This window comes from Oryzias latipes, chromosome 6, assembly GCF_053564925.1.
Source record: "Oryzias latipes strain Hd-rR chromosome 6, Olatipes_Hd-rR_3.1".
Taxonomy (NCBI): Eukaryota; Metazoa; Chordata; class Actinopteri; order Beloniformes; family Adrianichthyidae; genus Oryzias; species Oryzias latipes.
The window spans coordinates 15,233,329-15,256,948 of NC_136242.1; the positions used below are offsets into that span (position 1 = coordinate 15,233,329).

The following is a 23,620-nucleotide window of genomic DNA, read 5'->3' on the forward strand; positions in this document are numbered from 1 at the left end:
TCTTTTGAGTTTGGAACTGTAGCATGACTCTGAATAACTTTAGAAAAGATTTTTTTCATTGAAATCTGCAGTAGGCAGAGTACCTGTAATAGACTGTGCATGACGTTCTGCAAAAACAGGTTGAAAACCTTAAAGCCGGAATAAATTGCTGTGGATTCCTTCATGACCTTCGCTCTTATAGTCTTAAGACTCTGTTTGTTTTCCAGGTTCAAGAAAGTTCAACTAAATCAATTGAAATCCAATTTAAGTTCAATTTTTGAAGAAGAAAAATATATACATAGCCTTCACAAACCCACAATGCTTTTAAACATCTGTTGTCTGCATAGTAAAAAACTGATTCAAAAAAGTGTTTTTTTTTCTTTCCAACTGGTTAATTTTAAAAGTGGGGTAGCAGTAATAATGCAAACAAAGGTTAGTCTCTCAAGTCATTTTTGATTCAAAAAGAAGCTTTTGTCAGTAAAAATTTTAATTGGACTTGTAAAAATCATGACCGACTGAATGTAAGAAGTGCCCTCACACTGTGAAGGCTTGGTGTCCTGCCGTATTAACTCCCCTCATATGACTGCTCTTGTTGTGTGAGAGCTTAAAACGGTGTGACTGAAATGAGAGAAGGAGAGGGAAAGAGATGTACTGAGGATCACTGCGGGCAATAAATTGACCCGTGCATGGCCTCTGTGGTTTCATGTTTTGTGACTTTAGAGATTGATCTTGCTTCTCATTGAGTTATGAGAGCTCAACCCCCCTAAAACCTCCAAGTCTCGTGGATCAGTTGTTTTATCCCCAAAACAATTATTATTTTTTCTTTTATAGAGTCTGTCGCACAGCCTGATATATTAATGCCGCTAAATGTTGTCAGTTTTTTTACGCCTTTATATAAAAAGGAAGCTCCCCATTGGCTTAGTCATACTCCACCCTCCGCCTCCTTTATCCAGGTTTCCCGGGCAACCATGTCAGGGTGGAGAAAAAGAGCAAATCATGTGAGGGCAAAGCATCTTCCTCTTCCCCCTCTCTGTCATTCTCTCTGTGCTTCAGATTGTGTGTGTGTACAAAAGCTCCTCTCAAGGCTTTGACTTCAGCTCCTTTTTGCGCTGCACAGTAGAGACTGGACCCAACTCAAGGTAGAGCGTCATACAAGCACAGGGGATCCCGTCAAGTCATTCCATTGACCTTTCCTTCTCGTTCCTCTCCCGCCGCTTTCTCAAAGTCCCCAGCTTTCCTGATGTGTGGTGGGTCTCCCTCCTTTCTTCGTCACCCCTCCACTCGCTAAGCGTCTCCACACAGCTTGGACAGCGGCTGCATCGATGCAAAATGGGATGTGGCAATTCCTCATCCACCAACACCTCAGGAGGGGGTAAGGATTTCAGGAATCTCTGTAAATATGGGTTTTGTTCATTTCGCATAATAACAGGTGAATGTGTGAGAGGCGGCGAGGAGGGCTCATTCACGGAATCTGCATCAGTGGAAAAAGGTGTTAAGACATTGGATGTCTGGTTACGGGCAGAAGTGTGTTGAAGTGAGCGCGTGCAACTTATTATCTGGATTTCATTCATGAATAATTGGAAACCTCTGAAGATCACAATGGTGTTGAAGAAGTAAAGAAAAGGCATGGGTGGTGGGTCGATCATGGAGGGACTCCCTTAAGTAGCCAAAGGAATGTACATTTGTGACAGTGATGAGACTCACACTAATAAGGATTCCAACCATCCTTTTTCAGGTTCTGTGTTTTCCTCTCCCCCCGGAGTGTTTGAGGCTGGTCTCCACGGTTTTTCAGGACAGAAATGCAAACTTTTGTGCTGACATTTAACCAATTCTTGTCTCCTCACTTGACAGATTCTCAGCATGTTCTGAAAGCAGGCGCTGAAACACAAAATCGACTTCAGGTTTCGTTCACAAAGCCTGAAGAATGTATGAAACTAGGAACATTGTGAATGCCTGGCCTTTCTTGTGACATTTTTTCAAGTACCCTCCGATGCATTCGGCTCTCACAGTACACATTTTAAATTACACTGAAAAAACCCGCAGGTTTGAGATAATAATTACTTTGAAGTATCTGCAGGATTACCTCACCACCACTGCCCATTAACGCTTGTGTGGTGTGTTTATGGCTGTGTAAATGTGTGTGTGTTTGCAGGTACCTAATCAGTACTCGCCAGGCATGTTAGCAGAGCTACAAACAGCTACTGTTTCAAATAGGATCCCTTTGATGTGAACCAGGGATTCTGCTTTTAAAGCACATCTCCTGCAATTATTTCATTTATTACTTATTTGGAAATACTATCTTCATTTATTTTTACTTTGACATGTAGGAACACTTGTTTCTTTGAGTTACTTTATGAATTTTAAATCCTAATACATACAGGTTGGATTCATGTTGGCTATTTATCTGTCTGACATAGCATAAACAGAGTGAAAGTCAAACATTTTTATGTATTAAAAATAAAATTGAAATGTTTTTTAAATTTCGTTTTTTCTCTCCTTCGCAGAACTCAATTAACCGTTTAATTAAATCAATTTTCCTGAATGGAGACAGAAATTTCGTAATCCCTAATGATCTTTCCATTTTTTCAACCCGCTGAATCCCTTTTAGGGTCACGGGGTCACCAGAGCTTGTCCCAGCTGCTGTTGGGCCAAGGCAGGGTATACCTTGGACAGGTCTCCAGTTTGTCGCTGGACCACAGTCACATCTAGGGACACGTTCGAGTAACCAATTAGCCTATGAAGCATGTTTTTGGACCGTGGGAGGAGGCCTGAGTAAACCCACCCATGCACTGGGAGAACATGCAAACTCCACACAGAAAGGTCCCAGCCAGGATTAAAAGTCCTTCTTGCTGTGAGGCGAGAGCGCTAACCAGCGTGGCAAATTCTTCAATGAGTTTAAACAAAAAATAAGAATATTACTACAATTTTATCTATAGTATCCTTACTATTTTTAGTTTTTGTAGTTGAACCATCCATAACGTATGAGTAGTAGGTGGCTTGTTTGGCCATGATGGACAACTGGAGGGTTTATTTCTGTGCCTCATTTATTTTTTATGTTGTTGTTCCTTCTTAGAGGTCAGTGATCAGCACAATGGCAAAGAGGAGTGACATCCTGTCACTCTGACAAATGTGGACTTGTGCTTGCTCTCATTACTTCATGCCAGCTGACACCAGGTCACACTCAAAGGACACTGTCTTCAGCATCATTATCTTCAGTAATAAAAAAACACACACACACAAAAGACAGTTAAAGCATCTCTTCCTGCAAATTGTAAAGCATTTCCATCTGACAAAATGTAAAATTTACCACTTAGCATTTAGTATAAGATTTTAAGTGACTTAAAGTTAAGTGACGCTAAAGAGCACAGCGTGATGCAAGAACTCATAATGAGTTATAACGTAGTTAGAGCTGCTGGTGAAGTCCAAACAGTTGAAGGTGTTTGTGTGGTTACAGGGCTATATTTACTTCTTTTCTGTACTGTTTAATCAGATTACCTTTTATTTAAAGATTACTATTTATTTAATTTTTCTCAGGAGAGAAAAACATCTAGCCAAACAAGCTCAAGCTTCACAAGAACATTCCAAATTAAAGCCAGGTTTTTATCAAGCCCCATAATATTACTACATTGTTTTGCTCTTTGCTCATCCCAAGATTTGTGCATTCAGACATTCACCCTTGGATATGAATGAGCTTTTGTCAGTGCACTGAAAAGGCTCCTTTGTTGCATTACACAGATTTAAAAAATGCTAGTTGGAAAGCAGTTCCATCAAAAGGGGAGAACTTTCTCCTTTATGCAATGTTCAACTTTCCACCAATTCTTTATCATTTGTGCATTTCTTTTTTCAAGGATCTTTTCTGCATGATGTTTGGCAAAAGGAGAGTTTCTGAAGGACAGAGGTTTTCATTCCTGCACTCTTTTCAATATGAAACTTTACATGCTAAGAGAAAGTTTGATGTTCCCCCTGAGTTGAATGTATTCTCCTCCTCATGGCACTGTGCACCTGTCATTCATCAAAGAAAACAGCTGTTGACGACAGAGTCAAACTACGCTGGGTTGACCACAAAGACTGGCTCTGAAAACAAGACCCCTCGCTCTATTGATCTTAGGACATTTGCAATGTGTACCGGTAGTCTCAATCTGACCCTTCAGATACAGGAAAAAAAGGCTTATATTAGTTACGCATTGGGTTACGCATTAAGCCAAACTGTATTATGTCAGCTCATCTAAGTACAGATTCAAATTCTGCATGCTCACATATCAGCTCTAACCCTTGTGCTATCTTAGATGACCCCACCCTTACATTGACATGTTCTCCCTACTATGACAAAGGTGGATAAATGTGGAAAGATTTCATGTAATCCATGGACACCAGTGAAGATCACAAATCATTGAAGAAAAAAGGTTCAGCGCACTGTCTAGTGGGTCTAGATGACCCAACTCCCGATGGTAAAGTGTCTAGGATAGCACAAAGGTTACGGACTCTTGGGTCTAAATCAATATAGTCCATCAACATGTCAGTTGTTTAAAGAGTTAGTCTGTTTTTAAGCAGCGTTCAATAAGAGGAGATATTTTTGTCACCAAATAACAAAAAACACAGCGGTTCATGATGTGCTGGAGGCGTTTTTTTCTGCAGTAGTAACGCCTTCTACTGATTTTTCTATTGTGTAGACGGACTGCAAGTCTTCTAGAAAATATCTGTCAACTGTAGCACACTTCATGAAATTGTCGTTTGTCTGAGAAACATTTTCTGTCAAATAAAAACGGCACAAAAAATGTTGATTATTTTTTCAATTTAACCTAATTCTACCGGCATGTTTTTGTGCTACTTTTTGGAGCCATAATTATTATTTTGTTTTATTCATTTTTGAAGAAAATTTATGTTTTTTTCCCTGAGATAAAACCCGAGTTCCCTGAGTTTTATTTCATTTGTGTTTACTTGTGTTTTACTTAAATGCCTGAATACTTTTTATTGGGTTTTACCTGCTTTAAGCATCCTTCCTTTTCTTTTTCTTTTTTCTTTTACTAATAAGAATCTCTAGTTTTATCTTGTTTTACATTGAAACATGAAAAGTGAAATATCAATAAAGATTTACTAACTTACTTACAGCAAAAATGTAGTCCCTTTTCAACCTTGGGTTATTTTTAACTATGGAATTTTTCGTGTGTAGTAGTCTTTCAATTTAACGTGCTCACTATGAAAAGACAAAGCCTCGCAAGCTGAAGCAATCTGTTTATTTTACTTATTCAAAATGCTGACAATTAAAAAAATAACTTAAACTGAACTTTTGGGTATTTTTTAAAATGTTGTGAATTTTTTTGTCATTTATTGCCACCACAGACTGACTGCTAATTTAAAGCTATTGTGAAGGTACCAGATGTTGTAGAACATACAGATGTTGTGGAACCACAACTGTTCCCGTCAAATGATTGAATGAGGTGGATATTAGACTGAGAAGTCCCCGTGTTCAGAATTCCAACTCTAAGCCAAAAATAAATGCACAGTCTGGTTTAAAAAATGTAATGTAATGTAATAATAAAATGAAAAAAGTGACATAGAAAATTTTGAAAATGTGGGGAGCAGATTTTGTTCATGTAAAAGAGGAATAAAACTTAAACCCAAAATGTAGCCTTGGATTTGTTGTGCTGCGGCCTTGATGGGATAAATAGCTCATGGCAGCATGATGAATGCTTTTCTAAATGTACCAAGATCATTGCTCCCACCAAACCTGGTGGAATTTAGCATTACTCTGTGCATTAAAGTCAATGAGGTTTTTGTTCCAGTCCCAATGCAAAAAAGTGCAACCATTTTTTTGGTGTGCGGCTTTTATTTTTTGTGTGGTCCACTAACTGAAATCAATATTTTTTTATGGTGGTAACTTATTCTGTGTTTAAGAATCAAATGCACTGACATTTTAACTTTGTTTGGTTCACAGGCCCTGCAGAGGCATCCAAAGATGTGTAAGTACATTCATCACATTCTAATAATCTTAATTGTGTAATATTGATTTTCCTCCTACTGTTCAGTTGAAGGGTTGCCACACTGAAGCTGCAGTGGTATCTTTTTTTTAAATCTAACTAAGATTTTGATAACCCAGAACTCTTAGGAAGTGGTTGATTTATTTTCATGTGAAACCTTGTTCCTTGAGTCCATAAGTGATTCCATGCTGGACCTAGAATCGGGATGTACTCAGAAAGACAAGTTTTTCTCCGAAGGGTCCTTCAGAGAACTGGTTGTTTTACTGTCAAGAGTCAGCATTTGAGGGTAAAGGGAAGCTGCATTAAAGTGTTTCCAGGAAAAGAGACTGAGCATGTCTGGGTAATCAGTTTTGTAACCTTCGTGTGATCTCTATTGATAGAAACGTTGATCATGTGAAAGACTACTCCTCAAGAGGAATAAAGCCAGAGCTATTCATAAAAAAATCTTCTTTTTTTCATTTTAAGTTAGGAATACTCTGCCTGATTCTAAATTTCTCATTGACTATTTCGTCTCTTTGAAAAAAACCCAGAGAAATAAAAGCCTTACTCTGTGTTTATGTTCCTTGGTTGGTGATAGTCCCAGGAAGCTATGATTAGCTGATAATGCTTCGGTGAGTCAGTTCCCTCGCGTCAGCTCTCGTGGGCCCTAAGCTGGCTGCTTTGGGGTTATCAAAGAGCGTACATGCTGACAAAGTACAGGCAGAGCAAACAGACTCAGGAACACAAGCACATTCAAGCTTTGGAGCCTTTTCAGAGCAACTTTGCTGGAGCACACTGGGCAAACTAGTACACATAGACTTAATAAATGTGGTTAATTTTTGTTTGTTTAAAAATGATTTAGGTCATGAATAGGTTTTGTTCTGAAAGTTTTTTTTTAATTGGTTTAAATTTCTATGTGTAATCACCTCGGATTAAGTCTGAGCAGAAGAAAGGGCCAGTGAAACTGTTTTGGAAGCACAAAATACTAAATCAACACAGTTAAAACCTTTGAAAAGGGTTTTTTCACGACATTAGTAACCAGAATGGAGAACCTTTAGATCAATAAATATTTTGGAACTATGGTTTGGATTTCCAAAAGGGATTTTGTATGTATATATATATATATATATATATATATTATATATTTATTTTTATTTTTTTCTCCCAAAAGCTATTCTTGACTGTGTCATCTATCTTAAATCCTAAATAAGAACCTAATCTGAACTGAGTGGGGAGGGAAATGAACATTTAGACAAAACAAACCCTCACATGGTTTAAAACATTGTTTTGTTTCTAAAAGGAAGAAGGCTCCAATCTGAACATTAACAAACTACTGCTGAAATAAAAATGGCCAATTCCGTCTGCTTCATTATCAGCTGTTGATACCAGGGAATCATCAGTATTCCCCACAGAGAACCTTAGCAGCTCTGCAGCTCAGCAAACACACCTCCACAGTCCAGCATCAGCTCCTCTTAATTGTTTTGCATGTTTGACTCTGTTGCCTAAGAGCTGATCTGACATGTGATTTTTCTCTCAATCAGGACAGAAGATCCCTCAGTAGAAGATGAAAAAAGAAGGTACTTGATCATAATCTCTTTGGACTGGAGCGGTATTTTTGTGTTTCATGTAAACTTGGCTTGATTCCTTAAAAACACAGATTTTTAGAACATGTCCAACAAGAAACATGTTTCCATCTTGTTTTTTCTGGGATGATGAAGCAGTTGTAGGCGACATTTGCTGTTTTCTAATTGTGATGACAATGATTTTCTTCTTGTGCTTTATATCTAAAAATTATATGCTGTCTGCATCTCCTCATAATGGACTGATGACCTAAGCAGGAGTAGTCTCTAAGCCCAAAAAAATCTTTACAGAATAGATTAGGTATCAGTCACAATTACCGTAATGACTTAGTTTTGCATACTTTTACAATTATGTAATTATTACACAAACTTTTTCCCTATTTTGCAAATAAGTCTTCATTTTTGCGTTTTTGGATTGCTGTCGAAGAGCAGGCAAAAAAACAAACAAACAAGCAAACATAATTTCATCTATTTTCTTCCACCAAATGCGTTCACAACACAATTTTCAGAAATATAAAATGGATAGAATCTTATTTTATTTTATCTGAATAAAACTCCAAGTCCCAACCCTGTCAACCAAACTGACTCTTTCTACTTTCCACTCCTCTAAGGAACTATGGCGGCGTTTATGTGGGTCTACCATCAGACCTGACGGCCGTAGCTGTCAGTCAGTCCAAGTCCACACGAAAAGGCAAGTAGACAACACATACAAATGGTCTTTAAGACATAGCTCAGGTTTTGATGCAGCTGACATTGAATATCACTGTAACCTCAACAGAATTGAACAAGTTAAAGAAAAAAAGTTATTTTTTCAGCAGATTAGTATTTTAAGAAAAATGTAATAGTCAAAGGTAAAGTAAAGCTACGTTTATTTGACTTTTAGATGCTCGACCTGCTTTTGCTAACAGAATTATGAAGACAGTTTGCAGGTTTTCACTTTCACTCTTCCTTGGTGGATGTGTGGACAGTTTTCACAGTTACAACAAAAAGAGAGAGGGAAAAAGGTGTTCTAATTTTCCCTCCACAAATATCTGGGATATAAATTCTACTTTTTTTCTGTTTCTCACAGACTAGCAACTACAGACAGGCAACAAAGACCACAGGTTGGTGGAAAAAAAAGCTGTGAACTCTTTTTTTTTAACACATATTTTCATTCCCGACCTCCACCTTTTTTTTAAACTCTGACACAAATATGAACAAAAACTAACTTTATGTTTGTCTTTTAGGAGCCTGCTTGAATCTTGTGGAGTGATTATCGGTGCTCTGATCTTCATTTTCAACTTTTTGTTGGCCTGAGACGAGGAAAATCAGCTGTGAGTCGTTGTTTCATGGAGCCACACATGAATGCACAGTTGAGGTCATTCTGTAGCATCCATCATCAGACTCTGCTTCGCAAAAAAAGCAGGAAGTACTAGAAAAGAACACACTTTGGACAAGCAGCTTGTGGACAACAAAAGCAGACATAAAGGCAGTTATCTCTGCACCTCTGTCAAGTCTTCAAAACTTTCCCTTTCTCAGGAGGAAACTGAGGATCCTGCAGACATTCTCTAAACAGCCTTCTGCAACAAAAAGCCTCTTCTTGTTACTTCTCTGCTGTGCATCAGTGACTCATTGTGTGGCGAAGGGGAGTGGCGAAGATATAAATCATCATCGGAAAAAGCAGCAAGCTCGTTCATGTTGACATGACAGAATATCGGCATTATTCAAAACAGAATTGCTTGCAATCAGGGACCGAAACAGATTTTAAAGAGTGACTCTCAGTGGCAAAGTTAAAGTTGTTTTAGCTAAATGTGCTGGGAGTCCCAACCAGGTTTGTGTGTTTTCAACTCATGCCTCCCACTCATTACTTGATTTTAGCACAAGAGTTGTGATTTTTAGAGGACCTTGCTCTGCTAGCTGCCTTCTTCATTGTCTGTCTAGTAGCATGTATTTCTACAAAAATATTGATATAAATATTATTTTATAACCCCCATGGGTTTTTGTGTTTTTGGGCCAAAACTTATAACAGGTTTTTTTAGCTTCCAGGTTGCAGAAAACAGAGATTAAAGAATATGTAAGATAGAAAACCATATAAAAGCTCTTTTATTCTTTATTCTTACATTTTTTTTTTACAGTTTGGGGGTCTGACTCATCCATTATGTATAAATGATAATGTGAATCTTGCTTTTTTGTCCACAACATACTTGAAGCACATGCAATGTAATTGATTCCTACTTTTAGAATGAAAATGTTTAGAATGAATCATCTTTTATGAAGGGGTGACAATGTTTTTATGTACATTTCGATGAGAAAGATTACTTAGACGTGGTTTGGGCTGAGTCAACATGAGTTATTGGTGAACTTATGCAGTTTTTTTTACATATTTATTTAATTGGTCATTTATTGAAATCTTATTTTCATCTGTAGATCTGACTGGAAAATCAACGAAAACCCTGCAGGAGAACCTGGTTTGTTTGATTACATGTTTCAGTTTACATGATTAGTTCACGGTACCCGAATAAAGAGTTTGATGAAGTCTAAAAAAAAAAAAATACAGTCATGTGTAAAATAAATTAAATCTTTGCAATTCAAGATTTTAGGTTCAACTAAAGTGGTTTGAAAATATAGTATTAAAGCGAGCAGACACATAGAAAAATTAATCAATTTGTCCGTTTTTTTGCATGGCACATTTATGGTTAACATAAGCTAAGCCAAAGTTCAGCGGATGTGTGTATTAAAAAAGAACACTGTGGCTGTCCACAGGGGAAATGGTTGTTTTGGAGGTTTGCTGGGAGAAAAACAGCTTCCTTTATAAACAAAATGACCAAATGGCTTAGTTATGCAAAAATGCATGCAAAAACAAACAAGATTCCAAGTACAAACCAAACAACAACATTTTTTTATCTAAACTATAAAGCAAAGTGGTGGGTGTATGGTGGTTTGGTCTTTGTTTTCTCTTTTTTGTCAAATAACCTGGGTACTCTACAGCCATCGAGTTTACTTTATGCTTTGTTTTACCACAAGTTTATTTCAGACTCCATCCATCAGGTAAGGATATGCAAAAAGTTAAAGTTCCTCCACAGATGACCCAAGGACCATTAGCTAATTTTATAGAGAATGTAAAATGGGAAAAGACATAATGCCAACCAGTCTAAGCTGCATTCCTGACTGTACCACTTTGATATGATGTAACGCTCTGCATAGACAAATCTTCTAAACTTCTTTATCTGCCATGAGGAAGGATGATTGTGATCTTTTACTCATGTAGGAGGCAGAAAACAGAGATAATGTAATCTAGCCTTCAACTCAAAGGATATTCTGTAGATGATTGAGGGGGGGGGCTCTTAAGTTTTTTATGCCCTTTATTTGTATTTAATTTGGCTTTATTGTGCTATTCATCTCGATTATGTTTAATAGATACAGATATCTGGAACGTATTGATTTTGCAGATTAATTTTTTATTCTAATAAAGTAAATAACAAGCAAAGTCAGCATTTTTAAAATTTAGTGGCATAGAAATAAAGTTTTAACAAAGTTTCAAATGAATTAATAGTTTGCCTTTATTTTTTTTCTGTTTTTGTGAAGTGTAATGAAGTTCTTAGCTTACTTATGTTGCACAGATTCTATCTATTCATCTTTCTTGATAAATAACAAAAATATATATTATTTAGTTTAAATCAAGTTTCAAATAACCGGCATTCAGTTGAAGTGAAGATTTTTTGTCTTCAGTTGACAAAATATTGAAAATTTGTCATTGTCATGTGTTCTACGTAAAATAAATCTTTCCCGAAAATTGAATTTTTTTTGTTTTTGTTTTATAAGTTTTATGTTTTACACCACAAGAGACAGAATATGGCATTCTTGATTTTTTTCCAAGTAAACTGCTGATCTGTCTTTTGTGCTTTCACCTTCAGCCTTCAGAAAATGAAAATTATACACGTCCTCAAATTTAAACAAAAAAAGTTGTAAAAAAAATAATTTAATGAATTTTGCAACCAAATCTGAACCACATCTATAAACCATCAAGCCTTTCAAAAAGATAATAGATAAAAAAAAATTCAGACTTTGGTCCAATTTGAAATGGATTTTTGAGCCAATCAGCTGCAACATGTTCAGTTTTAAACTTGTCGTTAGGCATCAATGTCCTGCTCTAATCATGACATTTTTGAAACTCGTGGTTTCTGTTGTCCATAAGTTTCATTTTGTCGTGGCTTGGAGTGCTATTCACCACGTGTCTGTCTTAGGTAGCACTGGCTGCATGCATGTCGGAGAGTTACCGAAGTATCGTGTTTCGGCTGGCCATTCAAAAATGATTGTAAGTTTTTGTTTAATAAAGCAAATTTTTAATGACTTGTCCAATTTGCTTAAACAGCGTTTTAAAGTTGACGAGAATTTGATACAATGGTGTGCTACGTTGTTCAGTGTGTAGCACACTCCTGCATCAGTCTGTTGCAGGACAGGAGCTAAGGGGTGGACAAGCTTCTGGAGTCAATATTAGTATCATTATCAATGAAGATTAAGAAATCATCCATAAAAGCTTCTTTGAATTCCACATTAGAAATACGTAAGAATTTCTATGAAATGTTTGTTTTTTGTCACTGCTTTACATTAGCAATAGTACCTCAAAGAACTGCTGTTTTAATAATAGTAATAATAACTAAAACAATGAAATTTTTTTTTAAAATATGTATTTTTTTCATCCTTTCATTTGTCTTGATCTGGCGCTCTACTGCTCCCATTAGCTACCCTTCCAGAATCATCTGCCCCCCTCTGGCCCCTCATGGTAAATTTTCTAGCTCTGCCACTGGTCAGTTGGTTATTTTAATTTTTTCTAAGATTACTTGAAATTTAAAAAAGTAGATCAAATCAAATCAGTAAAGCACTTTTCCTCCTGACCAACTCAAAGTGCGCAACACAGGGGTCTCAAACTCCGGGACTCCTGCTGGTTTTCCAGAAGTCCTGCCTTATCTGCTGTTGATTACCTGGATCCGGTGTGTTTAGCCAATAAGGAGCTTCAATGGCAGCTTGGTTTTGGACACTGGCCATCAATGCCTGAATTCTGGTTTGACATTAAAAACCGAAAGCAAGACAAAATAAAGAGAAATTATGAAAAGCAAAATGTCCCCCCCCGCACTCACTCACATGCACACACAGCATAATCATGCATTAAATGAATCAATGATAAGATGTTGAGTAAAATTTTGGTTTGGTACTTAAATAGGGAAATGATTCTTTGGAGATCTTTCCACACCAGTGACAGACCCGCCCCCATGTTCAGGACGCTAACACAGAATAAATGAGATCAAAGCAAAAAGCCACAGAGAACATGACTGGTGTTCTTTATCTCTCATAAAAAAGTGGCCTTTTATTCATCATATGTAAATGCCTGCTGTTTTTCTTTCCAATCTTTTCATGCTGGTGCACTTCACAATGATCTTTTACATCTCGGCTACAGTTTCTTCAAACGAGTACTACCGAGAAATTTCAAGTAATTTATTCCACACACAACAGACAGCTTGAGGTTTATGGCTTTAGATAAAGAGCAGCATTGTGTTACTGCTGGAAGACCATTTGTGTCTTATAAAATACATTCTTGTTGAGTAGCTGACAGCTAGTTAATTGCACTTATCCCTATATAACCATTCGTATCATATTCGATGCAGACATTTATGAGACCCCTATCTCATTAGTGTGTTTCAAGCGTCCCTAAACACTCTATTGTAAAAAACTTGGTTCATGTTTTCTGCCCTGTGGTACATCTTAATTCCACTAGGGGCAGTATAAGGGATTTTCCTGCACATTTCCTTGAAATCTCAAAAACACTTTGGGCGAGAAAGGTTTAGCTAATTTTCTAAACTTTATGATAATAATAACTCAGCTGTTGATATTTATTTTCCAAATAACTACTTGTTTTTAATTGAAAAAATAGATAGATAGATAGATAGATAGATAGATAGATAGATAGATAGATAGATAGATAGATAGATAGATAGATAGATAGATAGATAGATAGATAGATAGATAGATAGATAGATAGATAGATAGATAGATAGATAGATAGATAGATAGATAGATAGATAGATAGATAGATAGATAGATAGATAGATAGACAACTTTATTTATCCATTTGGGAGGTTCCCGCATGGAAATTGACATCTCCATCGCATACAGCACTGGTTGACATACATATAGGAAAAAGGAAAAAGCAGCACAGTGACTAGAAAAATTAGAAAGATTAGAACAGTAAGAAACAATTTAAATATCTGCAAAACAGCACATATAAAAAAGGTCATTCAGGCCCTTTCCCTTTTCTTTTCCGTCTTCCTCCCCCCTCCTAAGTGGAGGTTAAAGAGTTTGATGGCACGGGGGACAAAGGAGTTCCTCAGTCCTGCACCTTGGGAGGAGCAGCCTCTTGCTGAAGGTGCTTCTCTGGCTACTGATAGTCATGTGCAGAGGGTGGGTGGTATTGTCCAGGATACCCGTCAGTTTTTTTAGTGTCCTTCTCTTTGCTACAGTAGCCAGAGGGTCCAGCCTTGTGCCAACCACAGAGCCAGCCCGCCTGATCAGCTTCTCCAGCCTGGAGAAGTCTGTCTTTGAGGTGCTCCCCCCCCAGCACACCACAGTGTAGGTTAGTACACTGGCGACCACAGACTGATAGAAGATCCCCAGGAGCTTCTTGCAGATGTTGAAGGATCTTAACCTCTTCAAGAAGTACATCCTGCTCTGGGCCTTCTTGTACAGCTGCCCCGTGTTGCTCGTCCAGTCCAGCTTGTTGTCTAGCCACAGCCCAAGATATTTATAGGTCTGCACGACCTCCACCTCCTCCACTCCTATCAGAACTGGTCTGGGGTTGGGTCTGTCCCTCCCAAAGTCGACGACCAGTTCCTTAGTCTTGGAGGTGTTGAGCTGTAAGTTGTTTTTGTGGCTCCAGACAACAAAATCATCCACCAGGCTCCTGTACTCCTCCTCCTCCTCGCCACTGATACACCCCAAGATGGCTGTGTCATCTGCGAACTTTTGGATGTGACACGTGTTCGAGTTGTAGCAGAAGTCCTCGGTGTACAGGGTGAAGAGGAAAGGGGAAAGTACAGTCCCCTGTGGAGCTCCCACGTTGCTGACCACAGTGTCAGATGTGATGTCCTTCAGCCTGACGTACTGTGGTCTGTCGGTTAGGTAGCTGGAAATCCAAGCAACCAGGCACGGGTCCACTCGCATACTGGAGAGTTTTTCCTGGAGTACAAGGGGCTGGATGGTGTTGAAGGCACTGGAAAAGTCCAGGAAAGTAATCCTTACAGTGCCTTTTCCCTTGTCCAGATGCGAGTGTGCTCTGTGTAGGAGGAAGAGGATGGCATCCTCTACTCCAACCTCTGCCCGGTAGGCGAACTGTAGGGGGTCCTCAGCGTGCAGCACCTGGGGTCTGAGGAGCTTGAGGAAGAGCCGCTCCAACGTCTTCATCAGATGTGATGTGAGTGCCACCGGTCGGAAGTCATTCAGCTCGCTGGGCCGGTTCTTCTTGGGGACCGGAACGATGCATGAAGTCTTCCAGAGGGTGGGCACTTTCCCAAGTTGCAGGCTCAGGTTGAAGATGCGTTGTAACGGCTCCCCGAGTGAATGATAAATGTTATGATAATTATTTTTTTATAATACATCTATGAAGACTCTCATTCACCCAGGTTGATTCCATCATAGCAGTAGGTTTAGGGGCTGTCATCGGGATTTAGTTTTTAAAGTTAGAAGATGTTTCACCTCTTATCCAAGAGGCTTTGTCAATTCTGAATTAGCTGGTAAAAGAGCTGGTAAATATGCGCTCATGGGGGAGGAGTCAGACCTGAATCTGAATGGTATTGCTAATTTAGCCTACATTTTTTCGGGTTGTTAAGAGTCCTTTGTCCTCAGCTGGGGGTTGGAGAGCCAGTGACTCCCCCCCCAAACTGGTCATATCTTTCAGCTGTTAACGACCCAGGTGGAACTGGTTGGGTTTGTTTGGGATTCAGAACACTACTGTAGATGGATGGAAGACGTCTTCTGACTTTTAAAAACTAAGTCCAGATGACAGCCCCTAAACCTACTACTATGAAGGTCTTTATAATACAGTTACACCTTTTGTGGATTAAATCTTAGCCAGTGGCTAAGTAAGGTGTGTTTTTTTAATACCTGAACACTCTTGTCAACATTTTTGATCCTTAAACTAGCATTGTTGTGAGTAAAAACTCACAAAATCACTCAACATTTTATAATTGATAGGTTTAATATTGCTTTTTTTTAAATAAAACAATTTAGATGATTAAAAAACCTTTTTAATAATAAAAACAGAAAATTTTCTGTTAATTCTTTGGGCTTTACAGGGTTATACACACACATCCTTAATGTGCAATTTCACCTTATAAACACTTCTTGGAAAACAACAAAAAACACCTGTAATTGACTGATTGGCTTTCCTGTTACTCATCCACAGATGTCCTTGTTGGCAGTTTTCTGAAATGGATCTGTTGTAACCAATAGGCTTGAGATTTGGGAAGATTAAACACATTCTTAAGAATGTTATGGAAGGACGGCCTGACAAAATCAACTGAGGATTACTCAGGATCACTTGGTTCAGCCTAGGCACTCTTTCTGCAAAACGATCAATCCGACTTCCATCTCAGTAATTGACTGTGCAGAGAGTGCACAGAGGAGATGGAAGCCGCCCCCCCCCCCCAGAAGCAGTTTGCACCTCCCCTGTGATCCCATGCTATAGGTGCTGTGGGGACGGAAACTGAAGACACTGGAAAATGTAGACTGTCAGATGCAGCACAGAATCTACTGTCATGGGTATATATAGGCCACTGTCGTTCTGGCTGTTATTGCCATATAACATGCTCTCATGCAGAATAAAGTAGGATAAAATTCAGTATAAGATTTAATGCCAATTTAATTAGCTGGTACTTGAAGACTTGATGTGTTTAAAGACTCTTCCATGCAGACAATATAAGTGTTATTTTTTGCAAACTGTACATTTTTTAGCAAATTTTTCCAACCTATAATTCAGCTTTTTTGTCATTTAAGGATATACTACACTACAAATCTTTAGGTCAACTTCCACCACTAGAAATGAGTTGCAATGACTTAAATATGTAAAACTAATGAACTCCAAAATGTTATCAGCATTTCTGTCCTGCGCATACAATCTTGGTTAACTGTTAATGTTTACAATTTTATTTGTGCAGAAAGTGAAAAAAGAGAGTTCAAAACAAATATATATATATATACTAAGAAAACTCTTTGAATGAGAAGGTGTGTCCAAACTTTTGGTCTGTACTGTTTAAATATATTTTGCATAACTCATACAGTCAAATCTTATTTCCTTCATTCCTATGGAATATTCAGTCTTAAAGTTACTTTTACTAAAGAAATGTCTTGATTGTAAATGGTACATGCATAATTTCAGATGGTAGCAAGATAATACACAGGAGGCATCATTATGAATATAATATAATCCTGATTGGCAATGACAAAGGTCAAATTTCTTTCTTTAGTTTTCACCACTGACGTTTTGTAGCTGCTATTTTTGTCCATTCTTCCATGCAGATCTTCTCAAAAGCTGTAATGAAATAAATATCAAATCAAACTTTGATTGTAAAGAACTTTTCCACTGTAGTAACTCAAAGTGCTTTACTGAAACCCATTTTCCAATTTAAAAACCAGAAGCACTTCACACAACCATACACAAACATGTTTTCAATCTGTTGCTAGGGAACATGGACTTTCAACTCCTTTTACAGATTCTCTATTGAATTTCAGTCCAGAAACTGTTTAGGCCATTTCAGAACCTGGATGTTCTTTTTTATGCTACATCATTGTATGTGGTATTATTCGTTTTTTCAGATGATGTGCTTTTGGATTATTGATTTGATTTGATTTGATTTGATTTGAAATGGTTTATTTCAAGCAATTAATTAGAAATAATACACAACAGCAATATAATCATCAGTTATACATTCATACAGTAACTAATCAATTATTGATTTTTGATTATTGGACTGAGGTTTTTGCTCAGAATGTCACCATGCATCCTGTCCTTCATATGCATCAGTCATCCTGTCCCTTTTGCAGTAAAGCTGCCCCAAAGTATGATGTTTCCACCCCCATGCTTTACAATGGATATGATGTTCTTAGGATGAAACCAAATTCTTTGCCCTTTAAACACAGTGAGTGTTTTTGCCAAATTGTTCAATTTTGTTCCCATCTGACTGTTTAATGGTGTGGACAGGTGTCTTTTATTTAGATAACTTGTTCAGACAGGTGACGTTACTACAGGTAACAAGATCTAAGAGTACAGGTCTGTGAAGGACAGACTTATTGCTTTTTTGCAGGAGCTAAATACTTAGTTTCTGCACTATTTTACACAAAAATCATTTGGTATAGTGAAGTGCTCCCTTGATGAACATTTCAGACCTTGATCACTTTTAATTGGGATTTCTTGCAGAATCAGTAACTACCAAATCCTTGAGTATAAAAGTTATTTTTGCCAAATGAAAAAAGGAGAAAAGCATCCGTTTCATAAAGATACTTGTTGGACAGTTTTATAAAAAGTTTTATTCGTCTGGAAAAATCTGGATGCATCTAAATCAAAATTTGCTTGTATTAATGTACCTTTTTTTACGTTTTGTTATTTTCCCTAAAGAAGGCAGATTTTCCGCAAGGCTCTGCTTTCGTACATGTGTTGTGTGTTTTGTGACATCAGATAGTGGTTGTGTGGCTGTGTGAACTATGAGGGGTACGTGATGGAGAACACGCCCTTTATCACATCATCGGTGTGTCTGGTTCATCTCAGCTGTTCTTTCACTGCTTGAAATTCAGTCTACATTGTTATTCAGCCTCATCTTTCCTCTGTGTTTTTTGTCTCTACTAAATGCTCTGATGAGTGATCATGCATTCAAAATAAAAAATTCAACTATTAATGGAATCTCAAATTTATAAATGGAAATATTTACCTATGAGGCTGCTTTACAAAGTGAGAAAAATCAATGTATTTCTCTTATAGGAAAACATTTATAATATTTCAAAAATGTAACCTAAAAAGAGGTTGCTTTTGTTGGCAATGTGGAGGATATCAACTTCAAAAAAGCAAAAAAAGACAAAAAAAAAACATCAACCCTGCGCCTTAGGAAAAAAACAAATTATATGAGATCTCATTTCAATCATAAAGTCCATGAATATATATTAAACTTTCTAAATATTGGTTTATTCATCCATGTGCCTTGACAATAATTTTTCATGGCACATGCTTATGAGGGGTTTTGTTTTGAAAAATAAAATAAAACCAATGTTTTCAGGTAAATGTTAAACGAGACAAAAACATGATCAACATTTCACACATGAGCCCTGCTCATTCTGGCTTGACCTTTTAATAAAAATCACCTTTTAATAATTATAACCTCCAATAGTCATCTATGGGTTATAATATAGGCAATACTTCAGATCCACCTTTCTAAGGACTAATAATGTTGAAAGACAAAGAAGGAAAAAGATGGCTGCTAAATGAAAAGTGTAAAAGGCTGCGTTTTATACATTTCTATTAACAGATGCTTAAAAATGTGCATGATTAATCTTTAATCCCATTTGTTTTTTAAACATATTTGTTATGAGTTTTAAAAAGTTTTGTTCTGTTTTGCTTGTAATAAAGCAAGAAGCATCAATTTTAGCTTTATTTCGATTTTGCCAGATATGCAGAAAAACAAAGATTTTATTCTATTGTGTGAAATGTGGAGACTAAGAAACAACTGTAGAGAGGCCTGCAAAAAGGGAACCTCTATCTGTCGTCTAGTTTTTCTGTACAGAGCCCATGCTCTTAGGAACAATAAAAAAACACAGGAAAAACATATTTGCGCATTCAAAAAGAATAATCTGTTTCATGTAAGCATTTTCTGTACCTCATTTGGAAAGTGATGAGGCACAATAATTTACAAAAAACGCATCCGTTTGGTTCTGCAAGGCTGCTGTTTACCTGTAGATGTCACTACAGGTCAGTCTAAACTCCATCTACCAACAGCCTTGAACACCAAATTTGGTTAATTCTGTATATTTGACTGAAAGTTACCCATGAAAACTGAGAAGCTTGTCTTTTTTTGCCCATCAGGCGTCTGCCAGCTCCACACAGTTTTGAAATGCTTCAAGGCAGCCAGCAGCTCTACAACCTTCTTAGTTCAACATTTAGAGGCCAGTGGGGTTGTGGTAATCTTTGGCGCCACAGTTGCTAATCTTACCCAATAACTACAACCGAGTACTAATCACTGTTTGATGGAAAAAGGAAAAAGCGTGCCAGTCTTTCCGTGGCAATCAGGGGTGTTTGGAGCGCCGGGTGAGTTTACCCGGATGAGTTTACAGACAGTGTCAAACGCAATCAAGAACAATACTTAAAGTCGTCAATAATGAACCTAAAACGGAAAAAGTTGACCTTTTGCCAACAAAAAGCCTCTTTTCTTACAAGAAAAGCAAAGGAAGCACACTGGCACTATAATTGATTACCATGGAAGAATATTTACAGAGAGAAGTAACCCAAGGAAAAATATTTCACCATTAGTTCTTGCTGTGGTTTAACAGTATTGGATTTTAAATGTTTTCATAGCTCACCAACTGATAAACCCACTAAATTATCAGGTCAGAGTTATGTTATTTTAAGAGGAATCGATTTTGAATTTCACATTTCCCTTTTTTGTTACCTTCTAAACAGGAAAAAGAGCACAATAGAATATATTTGTGAAACAATATAAAAGAAAAATATATATCAGGCAAAAAATGTATGTTTTGCATTGGACTTTTAATTTTAAATAAATGCTTTAATGCTAAGAAAAAGGTACTGAGCAAGTTTTTTATTTTTTAGCATTTAAATAATCTTTAGCCACACACAGCCACAATTTAAATCATAACACAAAAACTTCTAGTAAGTGATTTATTCAGTTTAATTGTGAGGCATTCTTCACAGGTGTGACTGGTAACCTTGATAAATATTGTGCATTCCTAACTTATGCAACCTGTTTTTATACTAAGCCGTGCTGCAGGACTCTGATCTGCCTGTTCTATCCAGACCACAGCAAATGAGAATAACAGTGCAGCTGTGTGCTTAAAGCACTCACTGTCAAGGCCTCTTTCCACTGCAATCTTTGAACCGTCACTCACGTGTAACTACGAAAACCTGAAAAAACGTACAGAATGCACAATACAGTCATCCCGTTGAAATGAATTTGACATGCCAGGTCAGTTGGTTCAATAACTCATCTCAGGTTTTGCACTGTGGCTTCCCACATGGCCTGGGCCAAAATATCACACCCCAGGCCTGAATGGAGGTTAAAGAGGTAAAGTAATGGGTGAATGGTTTGCTTTTGACTTTGCTGTGCATGAGGTTTCAGTTGCAGACAAAGGAGACGCGGTGCTGTCAAGCATCTGGTTTCATTTAGAGCAGGTGAAACTGTAGAAAAATACATCTGTCATCTGTTGCATTCCATCGTGCCAAATCATGGCAGAGTTAATCTTTAGATGAGATTGGGTATAAGCATTTTTCTCCCAACTTACTTTTCATGTAACTTTTTTGTTTGATTATCTTTCTTAAGCAGTGTGTACTTGATGTTCTTGGTGATCACGCTAGACAAGCAGGGAGAGCTGTCTTCTTCTCTTGCTTTTTGTACTGTTTACTAGCGCATGTTTGCCACCCACAGTTGGAAGAGGCTTGGTGCAAAATTTCCAAGCGGTGCAAATCTTGTAAATTTTGCTCCAGGGTTTTCCTTTCACAGCTCTGTTCTGATATTTAAAAGACTTCTTGTCACTTTATTCCTGCCTGGAAGAAACCACAGTTGTTCATTTCTCCTCCATGACCAATTTTCAAACGGTTGGCACTTCCATGAATTAAGAGGGACACCCTTCATACCGAACCATCAAATCAGAGTCCCTGTTTGGTAAAAGTTCAACCTAGTTTAATTTTCAACGTGAGTTCAATGGCTGAGCGTTTCCTACGTAGAGCCCAAAAATGGTCTGAAAAACTAGCTACGCGTGAAGAGATATGAATGCGTTTACAAGGACTTTTTATTGAAAGTGGTCTCTTGAACGTGCCATGTCAGGGGCGGTGTGAACACAGGTTGTTGGTGTGCTCACAGCTGCTATGACACTGCAGACCATTAAACATAAACATAAAAAAGTCTCCACTTTTAGAAGTTAAAAGATGATATTTCTACCAGGATGAGAAGCTGTACTGTGGTTCAGTGTATTAGTTTGAATAAAATCAGAAACTAAGTAAACTCTTTTTGCAAAATGACCCAGAAGTTGGTTGCACTTATAAATAGAACTTCTCATAAACATTTTAGCAGAAAAAGTAACGCATGTATTGTATTTTGAAAAGCAAAATCTTTATGAGACTGTAATATCCTCAGATGACTATTTGTTGACTAAATTGGCAATCATCAGTTTCATTTAAAGAGTGTGGGAGTGTCACATTATTGAACTGTCCAAAATGCAACTAAGGGTCAGATGCTGATTTTATCAGAGCCTTTCCTTCATCTGGCCGTCATGTGAGTTTCCTATTGCAGCCTGGAAAGTTTGCCTCTTTTCACCATGTGGTTATAGTCGGCTCATGCAGCCACTCCACTCCACTGGAAAGAATGCAGGTTAATATAGCAAGTGGGATCTGGACATTGTGCTCTCATTTGGCTTTTTACAGATGGCAACAGCTAAGGCAAAGTGTGTTTGAGGCTTTAAATCTGTGAATGTTTGGCATCCGACTTCTTAACAGGAGGGGTGCTGCACACTTAGGGCGTGCACCAGCAGCACCTAGTAAAGCTCTCACGTGGAGAATAAAAGGGAATGGAAATCAATTTGGGCTTTGGTAAAAAGCCCTTCGAGTGTCAACTCTGGATTATTAAGGACATACTGGCATGATTTACTGCATAGCTCTTATGTGTGGTTCTGCCAGTGCCCATATTATGGGAAATAATAAAAAGGCTCAGAATTTGTCTCAGTAAAACCTAACAAAATCCAATCTACTTACAGTCTGAGGAATGTAGCAGCAATTCTCTCTTGCTCGCCTACCTCCATCTCCTAATTTAACATTCCAGCCGTGAAAATGTCATCAAGCTAGCGAGAAAAGCAGATATTATTGTTAAGTTTAGTTTTTAATCACTCTGAGCTTCTTTCTGATGTTATCTCATTGACAGTAAAATAAGAGGTGGACTGAACAACCCTTCCCCCCTCACGATCCAAACAGGAAGTTTCTGCAGGTCTCAAAAAGACGAAAATCCCATAGACTTCTTTGAGAAATCAACAGCTATTACTTCATTATATTTGTCAGAATAACCATTCTTGCTCTACCGCCTTTTATTAACATGTTTTTGGAAATGACATTTTTGCTGTAGCGCAAATTATTCAAGTTACAAACTGGCCAATCAGATACCTCATTAAAAATATGGGGCCTCGCGTCGAACATTCGAAGCATTTGATTGACAGATTCTCCAGAGCCTGATGTCGGTGGTAGAGGTGTGGCCTTCTAACATGCTCACTCCTGATTGGAGAGAGTGGTTGCCATAGAAATGTAGACAGACCACTTACGGATCACAGAGGACATCTGGCTCCAACATGGCGAAGGACATATCTCAGAAAAATGGCAACTGAATTGACTTCATTTGGTTGGAACCGGAAGCACGGCTTGATTTGTTCAGTTATATATAAAACAGTCAATATGCAACGTTCACACTGGGCATGTCATGTGTTCTTTTAGCTTAATGGTGTTCACAGTGGACTGTCACTACTAGATACTATTGCTTGAACCTACAGTACAATCTTGCTCCAGGCTTTTTCTTTCACATCTCTATTTTGAAATATTAAAAACTGGGGCCAAATCCAAATCGCTTCCCTAACTCTACATTTATCTCTCCAAGTTGAGGGATATGGAAAAAATAGTGTCTTCAAATTTGGATGGTACTTCCGCTTGATGGCGTCATTAGTAGCCGCCGGTCATCTACGTTAGGGCGTAGCTGCCAGCACTCGGAAAATACAAAACCACATCGGTTTAATAACTTTAAAGAGTCATGCAAAAACAAAAACTCAACACTAACATTTATTCATCTTCTAACCCATTTTGTCCCTTTAGGGGTCACGGGT

General features: G+C 37.8%; 1 protein-coding gene across 1 annotated transcript; it reads left to right on the forward strand.

The window, feature by feature from the left end:
- Positions 1–977: 977 nt before the first annotated feature.
- c25h12orf75 (chromosome 25 C12orf75 homolog) lies at positions 978–10,047 on the forward strand. Its single transcript, XM_004069507.5, has 7 exons — positions 978–1,118; positions 1,205–1,351; positions 5,915–5,939; positions 7,478–7,513; positions 8,128–8,207; positions 8,586–8,619; positions 8,743–10,047. Exons 2-6 carry the CDS (start codon positions 1,309–1,311, stop codon positions 8,588–8,590), a joined length of 189 nt encoding a protein of 62 aa, XP_004069555.1. The 5' UTR covers positions 978–1,118; positions 1,205–1,308; the 3' UTR covers positions 8,591–8,619; positions 8,743–10,047.
- Positions 10,048–23,620: the final 13,573 nt, after the last annotated feature.